This window comes from Lutra lutra, chromosome 9, assembly GCF_902655055.1.
Source record: "Lutra lutra chromosome 9, mLutLut1.2, whole genome shotgun sequence".
Taxonomy (NCBI): Eukaryota; Metazoa; Chordata; class Mammalia; order Carnivora; family Mustelidae; genus Lutra; species Lutra lutra.
In genome coordinates, this window is record NC_062286.1 from 11,217,161 (window position 1) to 11,235,269 (window position 18,109).

Sequence of the window (18,109 nt, forward strand, 5' to 3'; positions counted from 1 at the left end):
ACCAGCAAACCTCTAACATCGACCACACCAGAGACCTGGACTATAGTTCATCGTCTACTGCATTTGTGTCCACAGACTGCTCTTTAAGAAGACTGTTAGTGATCTCTCTTTTTTTTTTTTAAGATTTTATTTATTTACTTGACAGGCAGAGATCACAAGTAGGCGGAGAGGCAGGCAGAGAGAGAGAGGAGGAAGCAGGCTCCCCGCTGAGCAGAGAGCCCAATGCAGGGCTCGATCCCAGGACCCTGAGATCATGACCTGAGCCAAAAGCAGAGGCTTTAACCCACTGAGCCACCCAGGTGCCCCTGTTAGTGATCTCTTAATGTAATTCAAGGCACAATGTTGAGATTAAATATGCTGGTAAGGTCATGGGGCTTCAGAAAGAGTATTATTCAGAGACCAGTGACTTCTGTACGTTGCAATCCATTTCAGCAATTTGGCAAGATTACAGAACCTCTGATAAGTCCGTCTTTTCCACATATCCAATTTTCTAACTCTAAAGACAGAGAATAGTATTTACCTCTTTCTCTCAAATACGGAAATAAGAATATATAAGAATAATAATTAGGAAGATGTTCTGAGATGAGTCTCAAGATATTCTCAATATCTGATTCATTGTTAAAAGAAAAAATTCATGGGGTGCCTGGGTGGCTCAGTGGGTTAAGCCGCTGCCTTCGGCTCAGGTCATGATCTCAGGGTCCTGGGATCGAGCCCCGCATCGGGCTCTCTGCTCGTCAGGGAGCCTGCTTCCTCCTCTCTCTCTACCTGCCTCTCTGCCTGCTTGTGATCTCTCTCTGTCAAATAAATAAATAAAATCTTTAAAAAAAAAAAAAAGAAAAGAAAAAATTCATTGTTCTTTCAATGCAGTAATAAGGACATAAATATTAATTAAAGAGCAAAGCTTTAAAATTAGAAGGTAAATTGAGTTGCAGTCAGACTTCCAGGAAATTCTCTCACAGAGTAGATTATATGGGAAGATTTATTGTATTGGTATATGGTCTACCCTTCAGGCTAAGGCACTCAACTGAGGTGACTAATGCTTACATCCTATGTCTTTTAGGACGCATCCATTTAGAGGTCAAGCAAACATCAATGACCACCCTATTTCTTTGATTTAGGAATCAGCATTCCCATTTCCTCAATCAACAAGTATCTGAGCTCAGAGTATGGGCACAGCATACTCAGGGGAATTCAAAAGACAATAATACAACCTCCAGGGCTTCTCAGTTTCCACAGTAGTGGGGAGACAAGACTTTAATAGTAATGATAATGACAGTAACAATAATAATACACAATACATAATTAAAGCTCAAATGTGTGGAATTCAAAGTTAAGTGTGAAATGTCAGGGAAGGTGAGATCTTGTGTGTGCTACATTATCGCTCTAGGTACAGAAGAGAGAGGAGGGCACCTGCCTGCCTGGGCAGAGTATGAAAAAAATGAATGAGCTGAACTGCACACTGTGTTTCCCTTTCCATCCGCGTTTCTCCAGGGACAGGGAGAGCTGCGGTAATTAACTCGTACTGTGAAGAATCCTGACTACATCCTATGAAGAGAAAAATGATCCACACACGGGAGGTGAACGAGACACCACCTCCAGTGCGTACACCTCTTCAAACCGATGGAAAACTCCAAACCAGCTTTGTTGTGCATATTTAACTCCTAAACAGCTGGACTGAGAACACAGGGGACGGGTGGCATCCCAAGCTCATTATTCACTAGTGCATCATCCAAAGTAATCAAGAAATACCTCCGATGATTTTTAACAGAGAAAACATTTGATAAGCAGTCGGATGCTCCCTTACCTGTCTCTGGGGCCAAGTGGCTTTGAGAATGGCTTCTGTTCTAAAGAACACAAGGAGCTTGCCATCCTCCTCCGTCAAGTTAAAGGACTGTCCCAAAATCTGCAGCACCTGAATTCGAGGTCTCACAGGCCGGGCGTCATCAGCACAGAAGGGCCGCAGCCACTCCAGCAGATCCTCAGAGGAAACCAAGTCTTCTCTGAAGGGCAAAAAAAGGGTTAGATAGAAACTCGTTAAGTCTTTAAAAAAAAAAAAAAAATCCCAGTAACCAAATGCAGTGATTGACCCAAAGCCTTGTTTGTTGGGTGACACCGTTTTTTTTTTTCCTATTAAGATAAATTTAGGTGTTTTTTTTTTTTTATTTTTTTTTAAGATTTTATTTATTTATTTGACAGACAGAGATCACCAGTAGGCAGAGAGGCAGGCAGAGAGAGAGGGGGAAGTAGGCTCCCCGCTGAGCAGAGAGCCCGATGCGGGGCTCGATCCCAGGACCCTGAGATCATGACCTGAGCCGAAGACAGAGGCTTCACCCACTGAGCCACCCAGGCGCCCCGATAAATTTAGGTTTTAAATGGCATACGAGGTATTTTTAAAACTATGTAAGATAAATGTAATTTTTGAGCAGTATCACACTGAGTTGCATGAAGCAGATGGAAAATAATCAATATATTCTTAGCGACTCTGTGTCTTAGACAAAGTGTAATAAGAAGTATGGTTTATTTCTGTTACTGATACACAGAGAGCCAGGCATCATTCTGAGTTTTATATAAACTATTACTAGTTGACAGTAACTATGCAAAGTAGATATTATAAATTCTATTTTATTTTAAATTTTTTTTCTAGTCGTAGAGATAACTAGCACATAACATTGTGTAAGTTTAAGATGCATAACTTAATGATCTGATATACGTATATGTTGTGGAATGGTTACTAATAAGATTAGTTAACACCCGTTGCCTGACATCATTACATTTTTTTCCTTGAGATTAGAATTTTTAAGATCTACTCTCTTCGTAACCTTCAAATAGATAATATCATTAATATTGTTAGCCCTTATGCTGTACATGTAAATTTCTTTTTATAGATGAGGAAACAGGTTTCAAAGAAGGAATATGGTATGTCCACAGATATCTAGAACAGTGCAATACAAGCTCCAAGCCCATTTTCCTTCTACCACTATACTCTGTGATAGAATTTCCATATGGGGTTAGAGCATCAGGCTTCATACTACCCTAAGGATAAAATATGAATGCATGGTTATTAGAAGTACTGTGAAGTCTAAAAAGCTGCAGAGAAAAAAATATTTGTGCAACTTTCTATCCAGCTCTAGAATCTCTTCCCTTGTAATCCCAAATGGGCCATCTCAGGAGAGCAACTGGTTTGATGATGATGTCAATGAATTACTACTCGTTACTATGAAGAGGTCTCATACAGATACCTCACTTGCACAAGGCCCTGGGGAGCAGTGATAAAGCCCTGAATCACATAGGTTTTGCTGTAACCACATCCTTATGAGGCTTCCTGCAATAAATCACCTGCACCAAGTCCCAAATTCCATGACCTAACAAGACCACAGGAAATTCTGAAAGATTCGACAATTACCACTGAGTGTTCCTGTTAGTACGCATTCTATAATATACTTGTCAATAGAACTTCATGGAAATTCCAATTAAAAAGATAAGTCATGGGGCGCCTGGGTGGCTCAGTGGGTTAAAGCCTCTGCCTTCGGCTCAGGTCATGATCCCAGGGTCCTGGGATCGAGCCCCACATCGGGCTCTCTGCTCAGCAGGAGGCCGCCTTCCTCCTCTCTCTCTGCCTGCCTCTCTGCCTACTTGTGATCTCTGTCAAATAAATAAATAAAATCTTTAAAAAAAAAAGATAATTTATTATTTGTATTTCAGAATAAAAGAAACAGTTAAACACCATGGCTAACTGGCTCAAGCATTTTCTCAATCTACGACGTCATTTGTTAGCTTTACCTAGGGTCCTTGCTATGGGTCAAAATTGGCAAACCTGGGGTACAAGAAAAGGAGACCGCCACCAGGATTTCCCGGAAATCTATGTGGAAAGTAGGGAGACAATGTCAGGCAGAGGAAAAGCGTTTTGGGGGAATGGGCTGTAACTGTGAACCCTGGCCCCGTATAAAAATCATGGATGGCACCATCCCCATTTTATAGTAAAGTAGACATAGGTCCTGTAAGTGGGTCTCTTGGAGTCTGTGAAACAAAGATAACGTACATGAAGTACTTCACCATAGTACACAGCACAGGGGAAGTTCTTAATAAATAGTCACCATCGTCCGCACAGTGATCATTATGGTTATTATTGGTATTACCCAAACATCAGTTTGTGCTTGATACAGGGATGAAAATCACAGCATTCCTGCCTTCGAGGAACTGATAACGGTGCAGAAAGATTTTTAAAGTGATTATTATTCAAATTACTAATTATGTAAATATGAATGATCATTTTGGAGAAGCAGTGAGTAGAAGGAGGGAAGGCTTCACAGAGGCTGTGGCATTTGCACAGGACCATAAGGGACAAAATGGTATGGACGTACATGGAAATGTGGGGAAAAACCATCCAGGCAAAGAGGAGAGCAAGAAAAGAACCCAACGACTCAAAAGGACAGCGTATGTTCAGGGGGTGCTTAGAGCACAGTCGTCCAGGTGGTAAACGAGGGACAGGCTGAGGTAGGTAAGAGAGGTCTCCTCGAGTGGGTGGCCCAGAGCACACGCCAAAGGCTGTGAAGGCAGCATCATGCTTGGAAAGCCCAGGCTCGGCTGCTGTCAGGCCCAGACTCAGCTCCCAGACTGACCTCTCCCTGACGTCACGATGCTGACCAAGAAGCCACTTCATGGTTCTGAGCCCCCGTCCCTCATTTATAAATTGGAGACGGATACCACTCCCTCACCCATGAAGCTTAAGTGATCAATTTAAAGCACATAATACATCAAGAGATAACTAAGTGCTTCAATTAGGGGCAACCGTTATCATCGAGGACCTTTGGTCTTAACTTTGTATGGAATGAGAACAATGGGGGATTTCTGAGTACTGAAAAGTCATAATCATGTTAAGTGATCAGAGAAGTGTATAGGCTGGGGCAGGCTCAGGCCCTTTTGGGTGAAGCCTGCAGGGGTCCAATTAGGTATATTGAAGAGGAGCTTAAAGCACATTTTTGGCCTGGAGTCCGAAGCAATTTCACATATTATGAAGCTGATTTTTTTGACCCTGCAACCCTCGTGCCTAATGCGGAGCAGGTAGGATGAGCCACAAGAAGAAGCTGGAGTCACGAAGATTGCGGCTGGAAGTACGACAATTACCCAAGACCTGACTATGGTGAACAAGAATGAAAACAGTGACTTATGGAGTTACAAGGAGCTATGAATTCTACACTTCATCATTACTCTCTTTCGAGCATTCTGTTATCATCTCCAATCTGCAGATGAGGAAACAACCACAGAGAGGTTTAATGTCCAAGGTCACCAAATAAGGAGTGGAGCCAGTATTTGAACCTGGACGATCTTAATGCCTCATCAATTATTACGCAGTGCTACCAAACCAAACAGGAGCACGTTCCAGAACACGGTGGCAGAAGATTACAATTATTCATATACTGATGAGATATAGAAAGATTATTATTATTTTTCCAAGTCATTATATTGAGTTAGATTTCATTTACATTAGAATTTATTATGCGGTTGGTAATACTTGATATTTTGGGGAAATCTGCTGTAACTTTGGGTTGATCGTTTTAAATACATAATAAAATTAGGAAAACTCATTCCTAGAACAGAAGTGTTGTGTTTTGGAAGCACCGTGTTCTAGGCAAGCCTCACTGATAGCCGCGTGAATACTGGTGTTCAGTAAGATGACACAGAAATGAAAGGCGGGTCTGTGGGAAAAGTCACTCAAGGACATTACCTAGATACCATCTCCTAAAGATTTTCACTGCAAAATGGCTAAAATTTTCATTTCAGTCTGAGTTTTTAAAATCCATAGTCATGGGGCACCTGGGTGGCTCAGTGGGTTAAAGCCTCTGCTTTTGGCTCAGGTCATGATCCCAGGGTCCTGGGATGAAGCTCGGCATCGGGCTCTCTGCTCAGTGAGGAGCCTGCTTCCTCCACCTCTCTCTGCCTGCCTCTCTGCCTACTTGTGATCTCTGTCAAATAAATAAATAAAATATTTTTTAATAAATAAATAAATAAATAAATAAAATCCATAGTTACTTTCATGACTCATCAAATATACCTGCACACATATATGGAGACAGAGAAAGAGCAGAAATTTGATAAAATGGCAACAAACTGACAAATCAAGGGGAAGAGTGTACAGGTATTTTTCCTATGCTTGCAACTTTCCTGTGGGTTTGAAATTTTTGAAGTAAATAGGTGAAAGATAACCAATTATGACTTTCATAATGTGAAAAAACAGAACAGGAAGAAGGAAAATGATTCCATTCATATAGTATTTTATGAAGGCAAAGAGAGGATTTAATGAGCTTAGGAATAAAAAGAGAACATTATTACTTTATTATAAAAGTTACATAAATGTTTTTAAACAGATAAAGTTATAGAACAGATAAAAGAAAAAAAATCACTCCACATAGTTTCACTGCAAATAGCCATTTTCCATCTTTTTCTCTATAATGAGGTTTTTCTGGGGAGGAGGTTATTATACTGCACAGAGTAACTTACTACACTGTTTTTAAAAAATTAACCACTAAAGGAAACACACATTCACACAATCGGTTTTGGCCCAAAAGATAAGGAGTCCTCTGAAATAGCTCTATTAGCAGAGAAGACCAGCGGCAGCAATAACAACAAAAATACGCTCATTGAATGATTAATTTGAGAAAAGTGGTGTTCTATAGAACAAGAGGATATTCACAAAAGGAATAGAAGAGAAATGTCAGCCAAACAAAAGCACTTACTGAATCAAAGTAAAAAGACAGATTGTGAGAATATTAATAAGCTAATCCTTGGTAAAAGAATTTTCAGATTCTGTGTGGCATATTCCTACAAAGATAACTCAACCTTGAACTTACATTGTTAAGGTTCACTAAAAAAGATGGTCAATACAAAAGCACTTTATATAATCATGACACACTACACAAATAAAATTATTATTCTTATTTGGGAATGGGGGAAGGAAAAGAATGCATTCCAACAAAAAAACACAGACCACTATGATTTCGTATAAACATAAATGTCATAGAATTTGAATGCCTGAAGGGAACAGAAGGTCACTTAGTCATATCTTCTATATGGAAGTTACAAACTGGCAGCCGAAGTTTTGTGTTGGTTTGTATGGTATATGCCAATGTTTCAAAATTTAAAATTTTTACAGGAAATCAAGATTCTTCCAGCTCCTCTATCTCCTCCCCCAGTTTTACTGAGATGGAACTGACATATGGCACTGTATAAACTGACGGGGTAGAGCATCATGATTTGACTTACATGTACGGTAAAAGGATTCCAGAGTAACTTTAGTTAACATCCGTCAGCTCATTTAGATTAAAAAAGAAATGTTTTTCCTTGTGATGAAATCTCTTTGCATCTACTCCCTTAAACACCAGGTCCCCCTGGAAAGCTGGATGAAAAGGACACACTAGCCACTGGCCACTATTTCCTATAGACAAGGTCCACGTGAGCGCTCATTCCACTCACCCTCCACCCCCTCCTTCTTCTCTGTAAGCCCTGCCCACCTCGCTCATTCCCGTCACCTGCCTGGCCTCCGCAGGAAATACGTGTGCAAACCCTGATGTGTAAAAGGCTAGGCGAGATGAAGAAGGGAGCGAGGAGGGGAAGCAAGTAAACCTAAGTGAGTGAACAGTGAGAGACCCCAATATTCTTGTTCTACGTAGACCCCACAACTCGGGTCATTGATCCACATGCCGCACACACTTGCCTCACTGCATTCGGAGCTGCGTGGAGGAGACTCTCCCGAGTGTAACAGCTTCCATTATTGGCGCTCGGCCAGGAATAAGAGAACTGCAAATAAATGAACTCGTAACATGCTAATAGCCTTGCCGTAGTGGAAAAAGTGTGACTTCCTACAAATAATTAACATGATCAAATTCTATCAAAAGAAAAATTCCTACAAAGGAAATAATTTTGATGTACACACAACTCCAATCTCAAGTCTGAACTTTTGGGCAAACACGAATAACCACCCTTTCGTGGCTATTCCCAAATGTATGCCAACCCAGAATCTCTTCCTGAGGTTCATTTATCAGTAAAAGCCTGGGCACATCTTGCTAAAATGAGGCAAAAATGACAGCTCTGAACTCCTCAGTATGGCCTGAGGTGGCCCTGAGAAATACCGCAGGACAGTGGACCCGCCAGCCTCACTGGTGACCATGGCTATCAGCAGGGCTCAGGACGACAGCACACAATGCTCGTGCACTGTGGGTACCTAGGCGACAGCTGATGATTTATTTTGCCCCAAAGAGCATGAAGACTAAGAAGAAATCAGATTCAATTTACTTTGGTGGGCTTTCTTTCCTTTTTTTTTTTTTTCTTTTATTTTCCAAGCTCTAAAAATACTGTGAAATCCCCAGGTAATACCAAAGAGCTCAATGAAGTCTGAAAGATCTGACACTGTTCAATATCCAGGAAGCCCTCAGACAGCTGAACCCGGACTGTGATTAAGTAGCAATTTACACAAACAAACAACAACTTCCAAAATACTCAATAGTTTTGAAGGAAATCTTTCTTCCTTTTTAAATAGTTGCACAGAGGAATTCCACATTAATTGTCTGTTCTCTGAGTGGATTTATTTCTGCACATCCTTTTGAGAATCACTAATGTCCTGGTTCACACGGGTTGCTCATTCTTGTTAAGAAGCTGTCTAAAGGTAGAGGAGTGGGGGGTGCAGGGGTAGAAGAGGAAAAGAGGCCTTGGCAGAGGGAAGGAGATGTAAAAGGCGGGGAAAAAGGGGGGAAGTGATGCCAAGACCTTGCTCCTTCAAGTTCGGTCCGAGGACAAAGCAGCACTTGGCGGCTGGTTACACAGGCAGAATTTCAGGCCCTACCCAGACCTACTCAAGTAAAATCTGTGTCTTAAGAAGACCCCCAGGCAATCCCTGCACACAGTGGCATCTGAGAAGTCCTGTCCGTTGCAGGCTCTTCAATGAGAGGTGAGAGGAACTTCTGAGCAAGTCCTTACCTGGGTGAGCCCGGACACACGACCAAACCTGTCTGAGCATCATGTCTTAATCTGAAATGGGGGCAATAACAACACTGTAACAGGATTGTTGTGAGGATTAAGTGGGTTCCTGAAAAGCCACTTTGAAGATCTCAGCACTGAGTCATCGACGTTCATTACTTTTTTGTTTTTAAATGCATGATGATCCTTTCTTAGCTCTAGGTTTAACAAACATATTGTTCTAGAAAAATTGTTTTAGCTATTAATGTTTATAAGCCCATTTTTCTTAAGCAATCTAATCAACTAATTCTTAACCCAACCAGGAAATTTATATTCTTAAAATATGTTACAGACATACATAAAACATGAGTGAAAGGACACTTACATAAAATTCAATGTATGTGCCTGAGCCTCTCAATAATTAATTACCTTAATCTCATCTTTAATTGTAGATGCTACAAAAGATTTTTTGACACTATTTCAAATCCTTACAGTACTTAGCCCTGATGTCCAGAGGCAAGAATTGGTTCTGCTGGAAAGGAAGTCTGTCTGTCCAGACACGCCCCGGCGGCCTGTCTGGGTGCCGTGCTTGCATGAGGCCAACGTTTAGCACAGGCGAAGAGGAGGGACACAGGGCTTTGTGAATGAAGCGGAAGCTGTAGTTCAAAGGCGAATCAGACTTGTATCCATATAAAAGGTTAAAGGAGGATATGCTGATGATGATATAAACTGTCTAAAAATTAGCCACAAAACCAAACACTTGGCGATAGCCATGAATACACACATGCAAATTCTGACTTTTCCGTGCGGTCTACCTGCCAGGAGCGCTGTGGGTTGGTGTGGGCCTGGCCTCAGAGCAGGTGACTGCGTGAGAGCGGAGAGTGTGCATGAAGAGAGGGGGGTTCACTCGCCAAACACATGCCAGAGAGGGCAGTGCACGGTCAAGTTTCAGGGCGAGGACTGAGGGAGGCAGGGTATGGCCTGAGGGCGAGGGGGACACACAGGTCTGGCGGGCCTCCTGGGCGTGAGGCGGCCATATCGGGCCACGTAATGAGTGACCGAGAGGGTTACCCTCGGTAACCATAACCCTCCCCGAGAGGGAGCTACCCTGAAAGGAAAGTGGCTCCCCTATGAGATCTGCCAGGCAGTGTTTTGGGAAGAGAAAGCGAAGCGAAGGATTTAGGCTTAACTGTGTGGATTCAAAATACAGTTGCCAGAAATGAAAGTTATGACTTCACTTTTCTTCCTTCATTTTTTTTTTAAGCAAAAAAAAAAAAAAAAAAGAAAGAAATGTTCACTGAAGTTTTCCTGTTAAGAAGACTTTGTCATGCTGTGTCTCTGGAATAAAAATAAAGTAAGATCTTGCTCTGTTTCTCCATTTCCCAATGTCTTCCTTTTTGGAAATCAAAGCTTTAAAAAAAAAAAAGGAGTCTGTATGTGAGAAACCCAAGTTGGATTCCCCTATGTTTTCTGGCTGGAAATTCACTAAGAAGAATACTGCCTTCTAATCTTTTAGCCATGTCCCCACTGGAGGGGGCTTACTGCCAGTTCAGATCGTGTCATCCCGTGGCTAGACAGCAGTCACCGGGCGAGGCAGAGGCTGGACCAGAACGGAGACACCGGACGCACCGCTGGAGCGGGGCTGAGGGTTTCCCATGCAGCATCTCCACCTGCTCCCTCCCTGCTGCATGCATAGGGCGCAGGCTGCCTCCTCCGCCTGGGGTACCATTCCCCAGCTCCTGCTCCTCACTGACTCCCATTTCATGGACCAGGACCAATGTCACCCCTTGGGTATCCTGCCCTGACGTCCCCAGACCGAATAAACCGCCCCGTCCACCTTGCTCCCTGTACAGAACTCGCCCCCGGTCCTATGGCAACTAGAGCTCCAGGAAGGCTCATCGCCACGTGAGCCTCTGAGCGTCTCAGGAGCGACGCTATTTCCTCCCCATATCTAACTCCTCGTGAGGCAGCACAGGGGTATGACACACAGTGAACACAGAGATCATTTCATTCCACTTTCAAATAAGAGGTGTAAAACACCTTCGTTATACTTCGAGACCCCAAAGCCAAGGGGTTTAGAGCAACAGAGAAGGCTGAGTGCGTAGAGGGCTGACTGCAATGCTTTCCCAGATTCACCTATACGGCTTATCCTCTTTTCCTCCACTCAAGCCTCAGGCACGAAGCAAAACATGGAAATGCCCCGTACAGGCATCTGAGTGGCTAAATTAGGACTCAGAGGCTGGCCAGGATCCTGGTTCCATTCCCCCGGCCTATGACCTGGGGCAAGGCCTCCTGGAAAATGGCAACAACACACGCAACCATCAGAAATAATCACGATGGGGGGTGCCTGGGTGGCTCAGTGGGTTAAAGCCTCTACCTTAGGCTCAGGTCATGATCCCAGGGTCCTGGGATCAAGCCCCGCATAGGGCTGTCTGCTCAGCAGGTAGCCTGCTTCCTCCTCTCTTTCTGCCTGCCTCTCTCCCTATTTGTGATCTCTCTCTGTCAAATAAATGAATAAAATCTTTAAAAAAAAGAAAAGAAATAATCACGAGGAAATCTACAAAAACAAATGGGAAGAATTACAGTAGCAAGTAAATAAAAGAAGAATATGAATTTTGGTTGAAGCTATATAAAAACATGTGTACTTGCACCATAATGAAAGGTAATATGCAAATGAAAACAAGTACATTACTGAATGAACTATGAGGTGTTTCCACAAATATTTCTTCATTATTATTGTATCATATTTCCTATTAAAAAAAGAAAACAGGGGTGCCTGGCTGGCTCAGTTGGTAGAGCAGGTGACTCTTCATCTTGGGCTCATGAGTTTAAGTCCTACATTGGATGCAGAGATTATTTGAAAAAAATTCAATAAAATAAGAAAATTGGGGCGAGGCCTTACAGGGACAACATGGATATCAGACACATGAAAGATGTCATAAACTTTGGCAAATACGTAACCACAACTTGTGGTTGCTGTTCTTCCTGTCACTATTACTGCACCTGAATGAAAAATTCTTTCTAAAAATGGCATTAGACCACAACAGCCAAACTATGGAAAGAACCCAGATGTCCATCAACAGATGAATGGATAAAGGAGATGTGGTAGAATATATACAATGGAATATTATGCAGCCAACAAAAATGAAATCTTGCCATTTGCAAAGATTCACATCTTTGGATCTAGTGGATGGAACTAGAGGGCATTATGCTAACTGAAATGAGCCAATCAGAGAAAGACAATTATCATGTGATCTCAGTGATATGCAGAATTTAAGAAACAAGGCAGAGGATTTTAGGGGAAGAGAGGAAGAAATGAAACAAGACAAAACCAGAGGGAGACAACCCATAAGAGACTCTTAATCTTAGGAAACAAACTGAGGGTTGCTGGAGAGGAGAGGGGTGGGGATATGGGGCAGCTGGGTGATGGGCACTGGGAAGGTATGTGTTGTGGTGAGTACTGGGTATTGTGTAAGACTTATGAATCACAGACCTGCACCCCTGAAACAAATAATATATTGTATGTTAATTAATTGAATTTAAGCTTTAAAAAATGGCATTAGAGGGACGCCTGGGTGGCTCAGAGGGTTAAGCCTCTGCCTTTGGCTCAGGTCATGATCTCAGGGTCCTGGGATTGAGCCCCGAATCAGGGTCTCTGCTCGGCGGAGAGCCTTCTTCTCCCTCTCTCTCTGCCTGCCTCTCTGCCTACTTGTGATCTCTCTCTCTGTCACTTTAGAGAGTGTGTGTCTCTAAAATGGCATTAGAGACACACACCTTTCTAGACTTATAAAGCCTGTATAGTCATATTCCTGGGGCAAGGCGGACCTAATGGATATAAAGCTTTCAAAAAATAATAATAATACATATACTTCAGAAAGTTTCCTTCATCAGTCCCGCTAACCTCCTAGAGATGTGAATCCCTTCTCTCCCAGGCAGCTCAAAGCAGTTCCCCCTCCCCACTGCATGCGGAAGGAGGTGGGCGGAGACCATGCTCTCCCCAGCAAACAAGGCTCTGGGGAGAAGGGAGTGTCCAGCTAGAGCTGACGGGGTAAGAGGACAGCTGGAGAAACAATGACTCCAGACGCACTCCTCAGGCAGAAAGTCCTCAGCTCTTCCTTCAAAACCGCCTAGAAAGGTTGCTTGTTCTTGTCGGTGTCATGAACAGTGGTATTCAAAGCAGTCCTGAGATTCTGAGGGGTGCCATGAGGTGACATACACACGCGGAGCTAGGCTTACCCCTCGTCCACACTGGCATGGACGGCTGCCACAACACCTTCCAGGACCTGGAGGGGGTCCCCCGAGCCACCGAGGTCAGCACTGTGTCCACTGTGAAGGGAGAGAGACAGAACTGATTCAGAAGAGGGCTCGGCCTCGGGGAGCAGCGTGGCGCTCACACCCAGAGGCTCCCAGCTGGATTCCGGCAGAGGACGCGGCTGGCTCCTAGCCACGCCGGGTGTATGGGGTCTGCGAGTGCTAAAGATACAGAAATGAAATGTGTTCTGCCCTTGAGGAGCTCCTGGTCTAATATGTGCTCCCTTTCCTAGCAAGAAAATAAAATCTACTTGCCTCCTGTCATTTACAAAACACTTAATGGACAGTCAAAGCTATTTTGAAGCATTAAATATATCATCATCTAAATTCTCCAGATGGGCTTAAAAAAAAAAACAAAACACCCCAGTATTTACGCAGTACTTACCGGGTGCAAGTGCTTTCCATACATTCTACTATTTAGTGCCCAGCAGTCTACGAGAGAGGTACTATTATCATGCCCATTTTACAAATGTGTATGTCTAGGATGCCACTGAATTTTGAAAAAGCAAGAGAAGAAAATAAGTTTTAGTGAATAATTTAAGTGATAGGATTGAAATCAACTGCTGGATTCAGTTCGTTACGTGCCTTTGTTGTTCTAGGCCTACTCAATTGTACTAACTTTCTAGAAGGTAAATGTTATGGATGCCATCAATAGCAATTTCTTTTCCTTTGAAAAGGAGGTGGCTGAAGTCCTGAAGCTCCCTTGGCTCCCACTGCAGAAAGATTTAATTCACATTTATTGAACGTCTTCTGGGTGCTCAGCGTAACATTTATAAGAGAAGAGCTGTCTTTACAAATGGAACTGGGCACAGGGAAAGAGAGAGAAGTATAATTTATGTCAGGATTTTATGACTGTAAAAATATCATATTTTAATTATTCATGACAATGTGTAATTTTTTAGGAAATAAACTAAATTCGTCAAAGCACTAAGTTTTCAAAATGTTTGTTTTTGGGAGGCTCATCTAAATCTTGATTTAAGAAACAATCAGAAGATAGCTATGGATCAAAAGATGCAAAATACGGCCACCCAGTGTCTGTCGTCGCCCGAGGGAGGCGAGCAGGGGCCTCTCACAGTCGCCACCACCACCAAAACACAATAAGCTAATAATAGAACAAAGCTTTATTAATTTGACGATTTTTATTTCTTAAAAAATGTTATGATATTTTATTTCTCAGTCTCTCTCTCTCTCTCTCTCTCTCTCTCTCTCAAATTACCAGATAGCGCAGATCATTAAGGTGAAAACTGTATGAGGCTGAGGTAATTAAACTGATAAAGGCTCATTTGATTTCAGTTCGGCTGTGGAAAACTGACATGCATTTAATCAAAAAGTTCCTCAAGAGCAATGCAGAATTACAAAGAAGGCTTAAAAGGAGAATACATTAACACAACCGAATCTTTCAGCCTAATTGCATTATCCACAGAAAGCACCTCATGCCTCATTCTCTTCCGAGTTTAACTTTCCCCTCTTCCCCAGCCCTCCCGGATGCGTTCCCAGGAAGTCACGGGCACACGGACACAGCCAGAGCTTCGCAACTGCTGGTTTCATGCCATTAACTGCAGGTAAATAAAACTCGGAGACACTTAGCAGATGTCTAACTCCTTCAGTCTGTGGTGAGCCTTGCCTTGTCTACCTCAGGGGGGGCTTCTGGGAACCATTTTGCAGCCTCTACAAAAGCAGGGGAAGTAGAAAAGGCAAGAGGCCAACATCCAACTGGGTTCCCAAGATGGCCTGACATTCTGCTACCTCCTGCACGGGCCATGTTGGCTTTTCCCTATTTCAAGAATTAGCTGGGGCCGGAGGAGAAGTGGGGCCAGACAGGAGTTCATTTTAGGACACATTACACGCAATGCCAGTGGGGAAGCATTTTCATGGTTCTCCATTCTCAAGATCTCTTAAGACCCAAGAGTCTGAGAGATCTCACAATCATCTCTCGCTTTTATAAAGTACTTCATTGTTTATAAAATGCTTCTACACACATGGAATTTCTTCTTCGTTACTGTGAAATGAACACTACTCCTGGCAAACCATCACCCCTGTAGCTTACCTCAACGTGGACACAATCTTCCCTACTGCGCTCTGCACCACATCCTTGGGCGAGATGTCCAGAGGGCCCACAGCCACCTGCAGCAGCTGCTCAATCATTCTGAGAGGGAGGCCGTCTAGACACATGGCCACAGCTTGGTCATGAACTTTCTCTCTCTCTGACCGGGACAGGTCATAGAGGTCGCCATATTTGCACAGCACTTCCTGCAAAGACATGGCATGCGACACCTGAGAATCAAACAGGAACCCAGTGGGTCTACATCACACAGTAAAAGCCACGTTTAGAAGATTCTCCAACCCGCACTGAAGAACAGGCAGTGGTTAGTAAGAGCCTGGGCTCCAGGGACACCAGGCTTGAGGACAGATCCTTGCTTCAGCCTGTAGTGTAGTCCGTAGTCTGTGGGCCTTCCGTGGCTGCAGAATGAGGGTGAGGACAGAGATTCTTGTGACTAGGGGTGTCGTGAACATTAAATGAGAGAATACAGAAGTCAGGCTTCCAGCACAACGTCAGGTCCAAAGTAAAGCTTATGAAGTGTTAGTTTCTCTGTCTTTGTGACCAGGCTACAACCACATGACAGCTCAGACCCACGAGCGCCTGCTGCGCAAACCCAGGTAGTACACGTGTGTCACCTGGTTGAACGCACCTAATAACCCTGCCAGGAGTTTTAATTAGCTCAATTTTACTGAAAAGTAAACTGGAAACCAAAGATGTACGGTAACATGCTCAAAGTCACACAGCCAGTGATTCGGGGAATGGGGGTCAGAATCCGAAAGACTCCATCTCCCTGCCCCTGGGCCACACCGCCCGCTCCTCTGATAACGTCTGTAAGAACAAATGTGACAACAAATAATGTGCGAAAACAGGCCACAAGCTACTGGCTTTCATCACACCAAACACTGACAGTCATTCAGTGTTAAAAATGCTTTCCAGGGTATGTGTAGTTTCTCAAGTTATCCTGAAGACGCTCTCTAGTCTTTCAGACCCACCGTGTAAAATCCAAACATTTAGCTGAATAGCTGATGGCATTAAAGAATTGCTGTTGGGGTGCCTGGGTGGCTCAGTTGTTAGGCGTCTGCCTTCAGCTCAGATCCTGATCCCAGGGTCCTGGGATCGAGCCCCGCATTGGGCTCCCAGCTCGGCGGGAGGCCTGCTTCTCCCTCTCCCACTTCCCCTGCTTGTGTTCCCTCTCTTGCTGTCTCTGTCATATAAATATATAAAATCTTAAAAAAAAAAAAAAAAGAATTGCCATTAATTTTTTTTATGTGGTGTGTTTCCACATATCCTCGAGAAAAAGATGTGCAAGTATTTATGGATTAAAGTAAAACAATAAGCGGGGTTTTCTTTAAAATAATCCACGGGGGGGCGGGGTGAGGGTAGGTGGAAATATGCAGAAGAGAAGTCACATTCTGATCCCTGGTGAGGCTGGGAGTTGGGCACAGGACATTTCGTTTTACTCTTCTCTCTGCTGTGAAACTTCTAACAGAAGAAGGTGCCCGTGCGTTCAACAGAGCAGCTGTTCGTGTCCGTCCTGAGCAGGAGGGACCTGAGCCTACACGGGATAAAGGCCTCTAGTTAAGACTGCACTAAACCTAGGGTCCAGGGGAATCTTCTTTCACTGGTGTATAACGAAAGAGGTTAAAATTAAGGTCTGACTGTAAAAGGGACAAATGTATGAGGCTGAAAGTGATCTCCAGTGTTTGCTACGAAAAGCGCCCGAATAAAAGTACAACAGGTCCACAGGAGTCTGCTGTCTTGGACCATCCGTGGTCTGACTGAACGGCATTTGCAAGCAGCCACTGGTAGCTTTAAATCACAGCCTAGTTGAAACAAACGGCTGTTTCCGTTAATGATTCCCTTGGCCTCATATCCATTATTCTAGTCACTCAAAGACAATACTTGTTCCAAGGACAAGAATGACAATTCTCCAGATTTGAGCACAGTATATTTAATTAAAAAAATAAGATAAGTATTTAATATTTTATACTAGTAAGTATAATCACGTTTACTTGAAGAATTCCAATTTTACCATAGTTCTCATAATTATGGATTATAGCACCGTACATGTCAGTAGGATAAAATCCGGGTTGGTAAAGCCAATCTGTTCCCTGCAAAGCCTTTTCTACTGCTTGTACATCATTTAATGTGATTCATTAGACTGGCTAATAGCACTGAAAAACACAAAATGAAATAAAACTGCTAACAAACTTTTGAATTCTTCTCATCATCTTTTCCATGAGGGCTTGGCATTTATGAGTCTCATACAAATTTTGAAGCCTTCCATTTATTTGTTCATTATCTGAACTGCTCTCCACTGACCCATCTTTCTATCAGGAATAGTTCTTTATAAGCCAAGAATACAATTCAATCAATATGTATGGTTTGAGAAAAAGAAAAGGGAGATTAGTGGCCACTTATGGTTTCATTTACCATCCACATTAAAGGGGCAAATGCAAAATTACTTAGACATCTAAACATTGTTTTCACCTATAGGAAACCACTTACGGATGGATCTGTCAACGTCTCAGTTATGGAAAAGAAGAGCTAAAACTCTCTTGGCTGCGACGGTACAGAGGAAAAGCTACAAAAGCTACAGAGGGTTCCCCTGAGCTGTTCTAACACACTGGGTCTCCCGTCCACTCATGGGCAGTGGCTCCCCACTCTCCTGAGAGCATTTTCTGAGACACCACGAGAGTTGCAACTGGAAACTAAGTAGGAAAAATTTTACTAGCCAAAAAACTTCTTATCAATAATAAAATGACATTGAAAACAAGAAATTAAGAAAAAAAAAAGATGAGTGCATAT

At 43.0% G+C, this 18,109-nt stretch overlaps 1 protein-coding gene across 2 annotated transcripts in view; it reads right to left on the bottom strand.

Moving 5' to 3' along the window:
* Nucleotides 1-18,109, bottom strand: part of NBAS (NBAS subunit of NRZ tethering complex) — a 329,816-nt gene that overhangs the window by 36,343 nt on the left and 275,364 nt on the right. For both annotated transcript variants that reach the window (XM_047744603.1, XM_047744602.1), the window contains exons 46-48: nt 15,308-15,510; nt 13,186-13,275; nt 1,805-2,000 (exon numbers count right to left, since the gene is read on the bottom strand). In XM_047744603.1, coding sequence (XP_047600559.1) covers nt 1,805-2,000; nt 13,186-13,275; nt 15,308-15,510 — 489 coding nt within the window. The remainder of the gene's footprint in view (nt 1-1,804; nt 2,001-13,185; nt 13,276-15,307; nt 15,511-18,109) is intronic.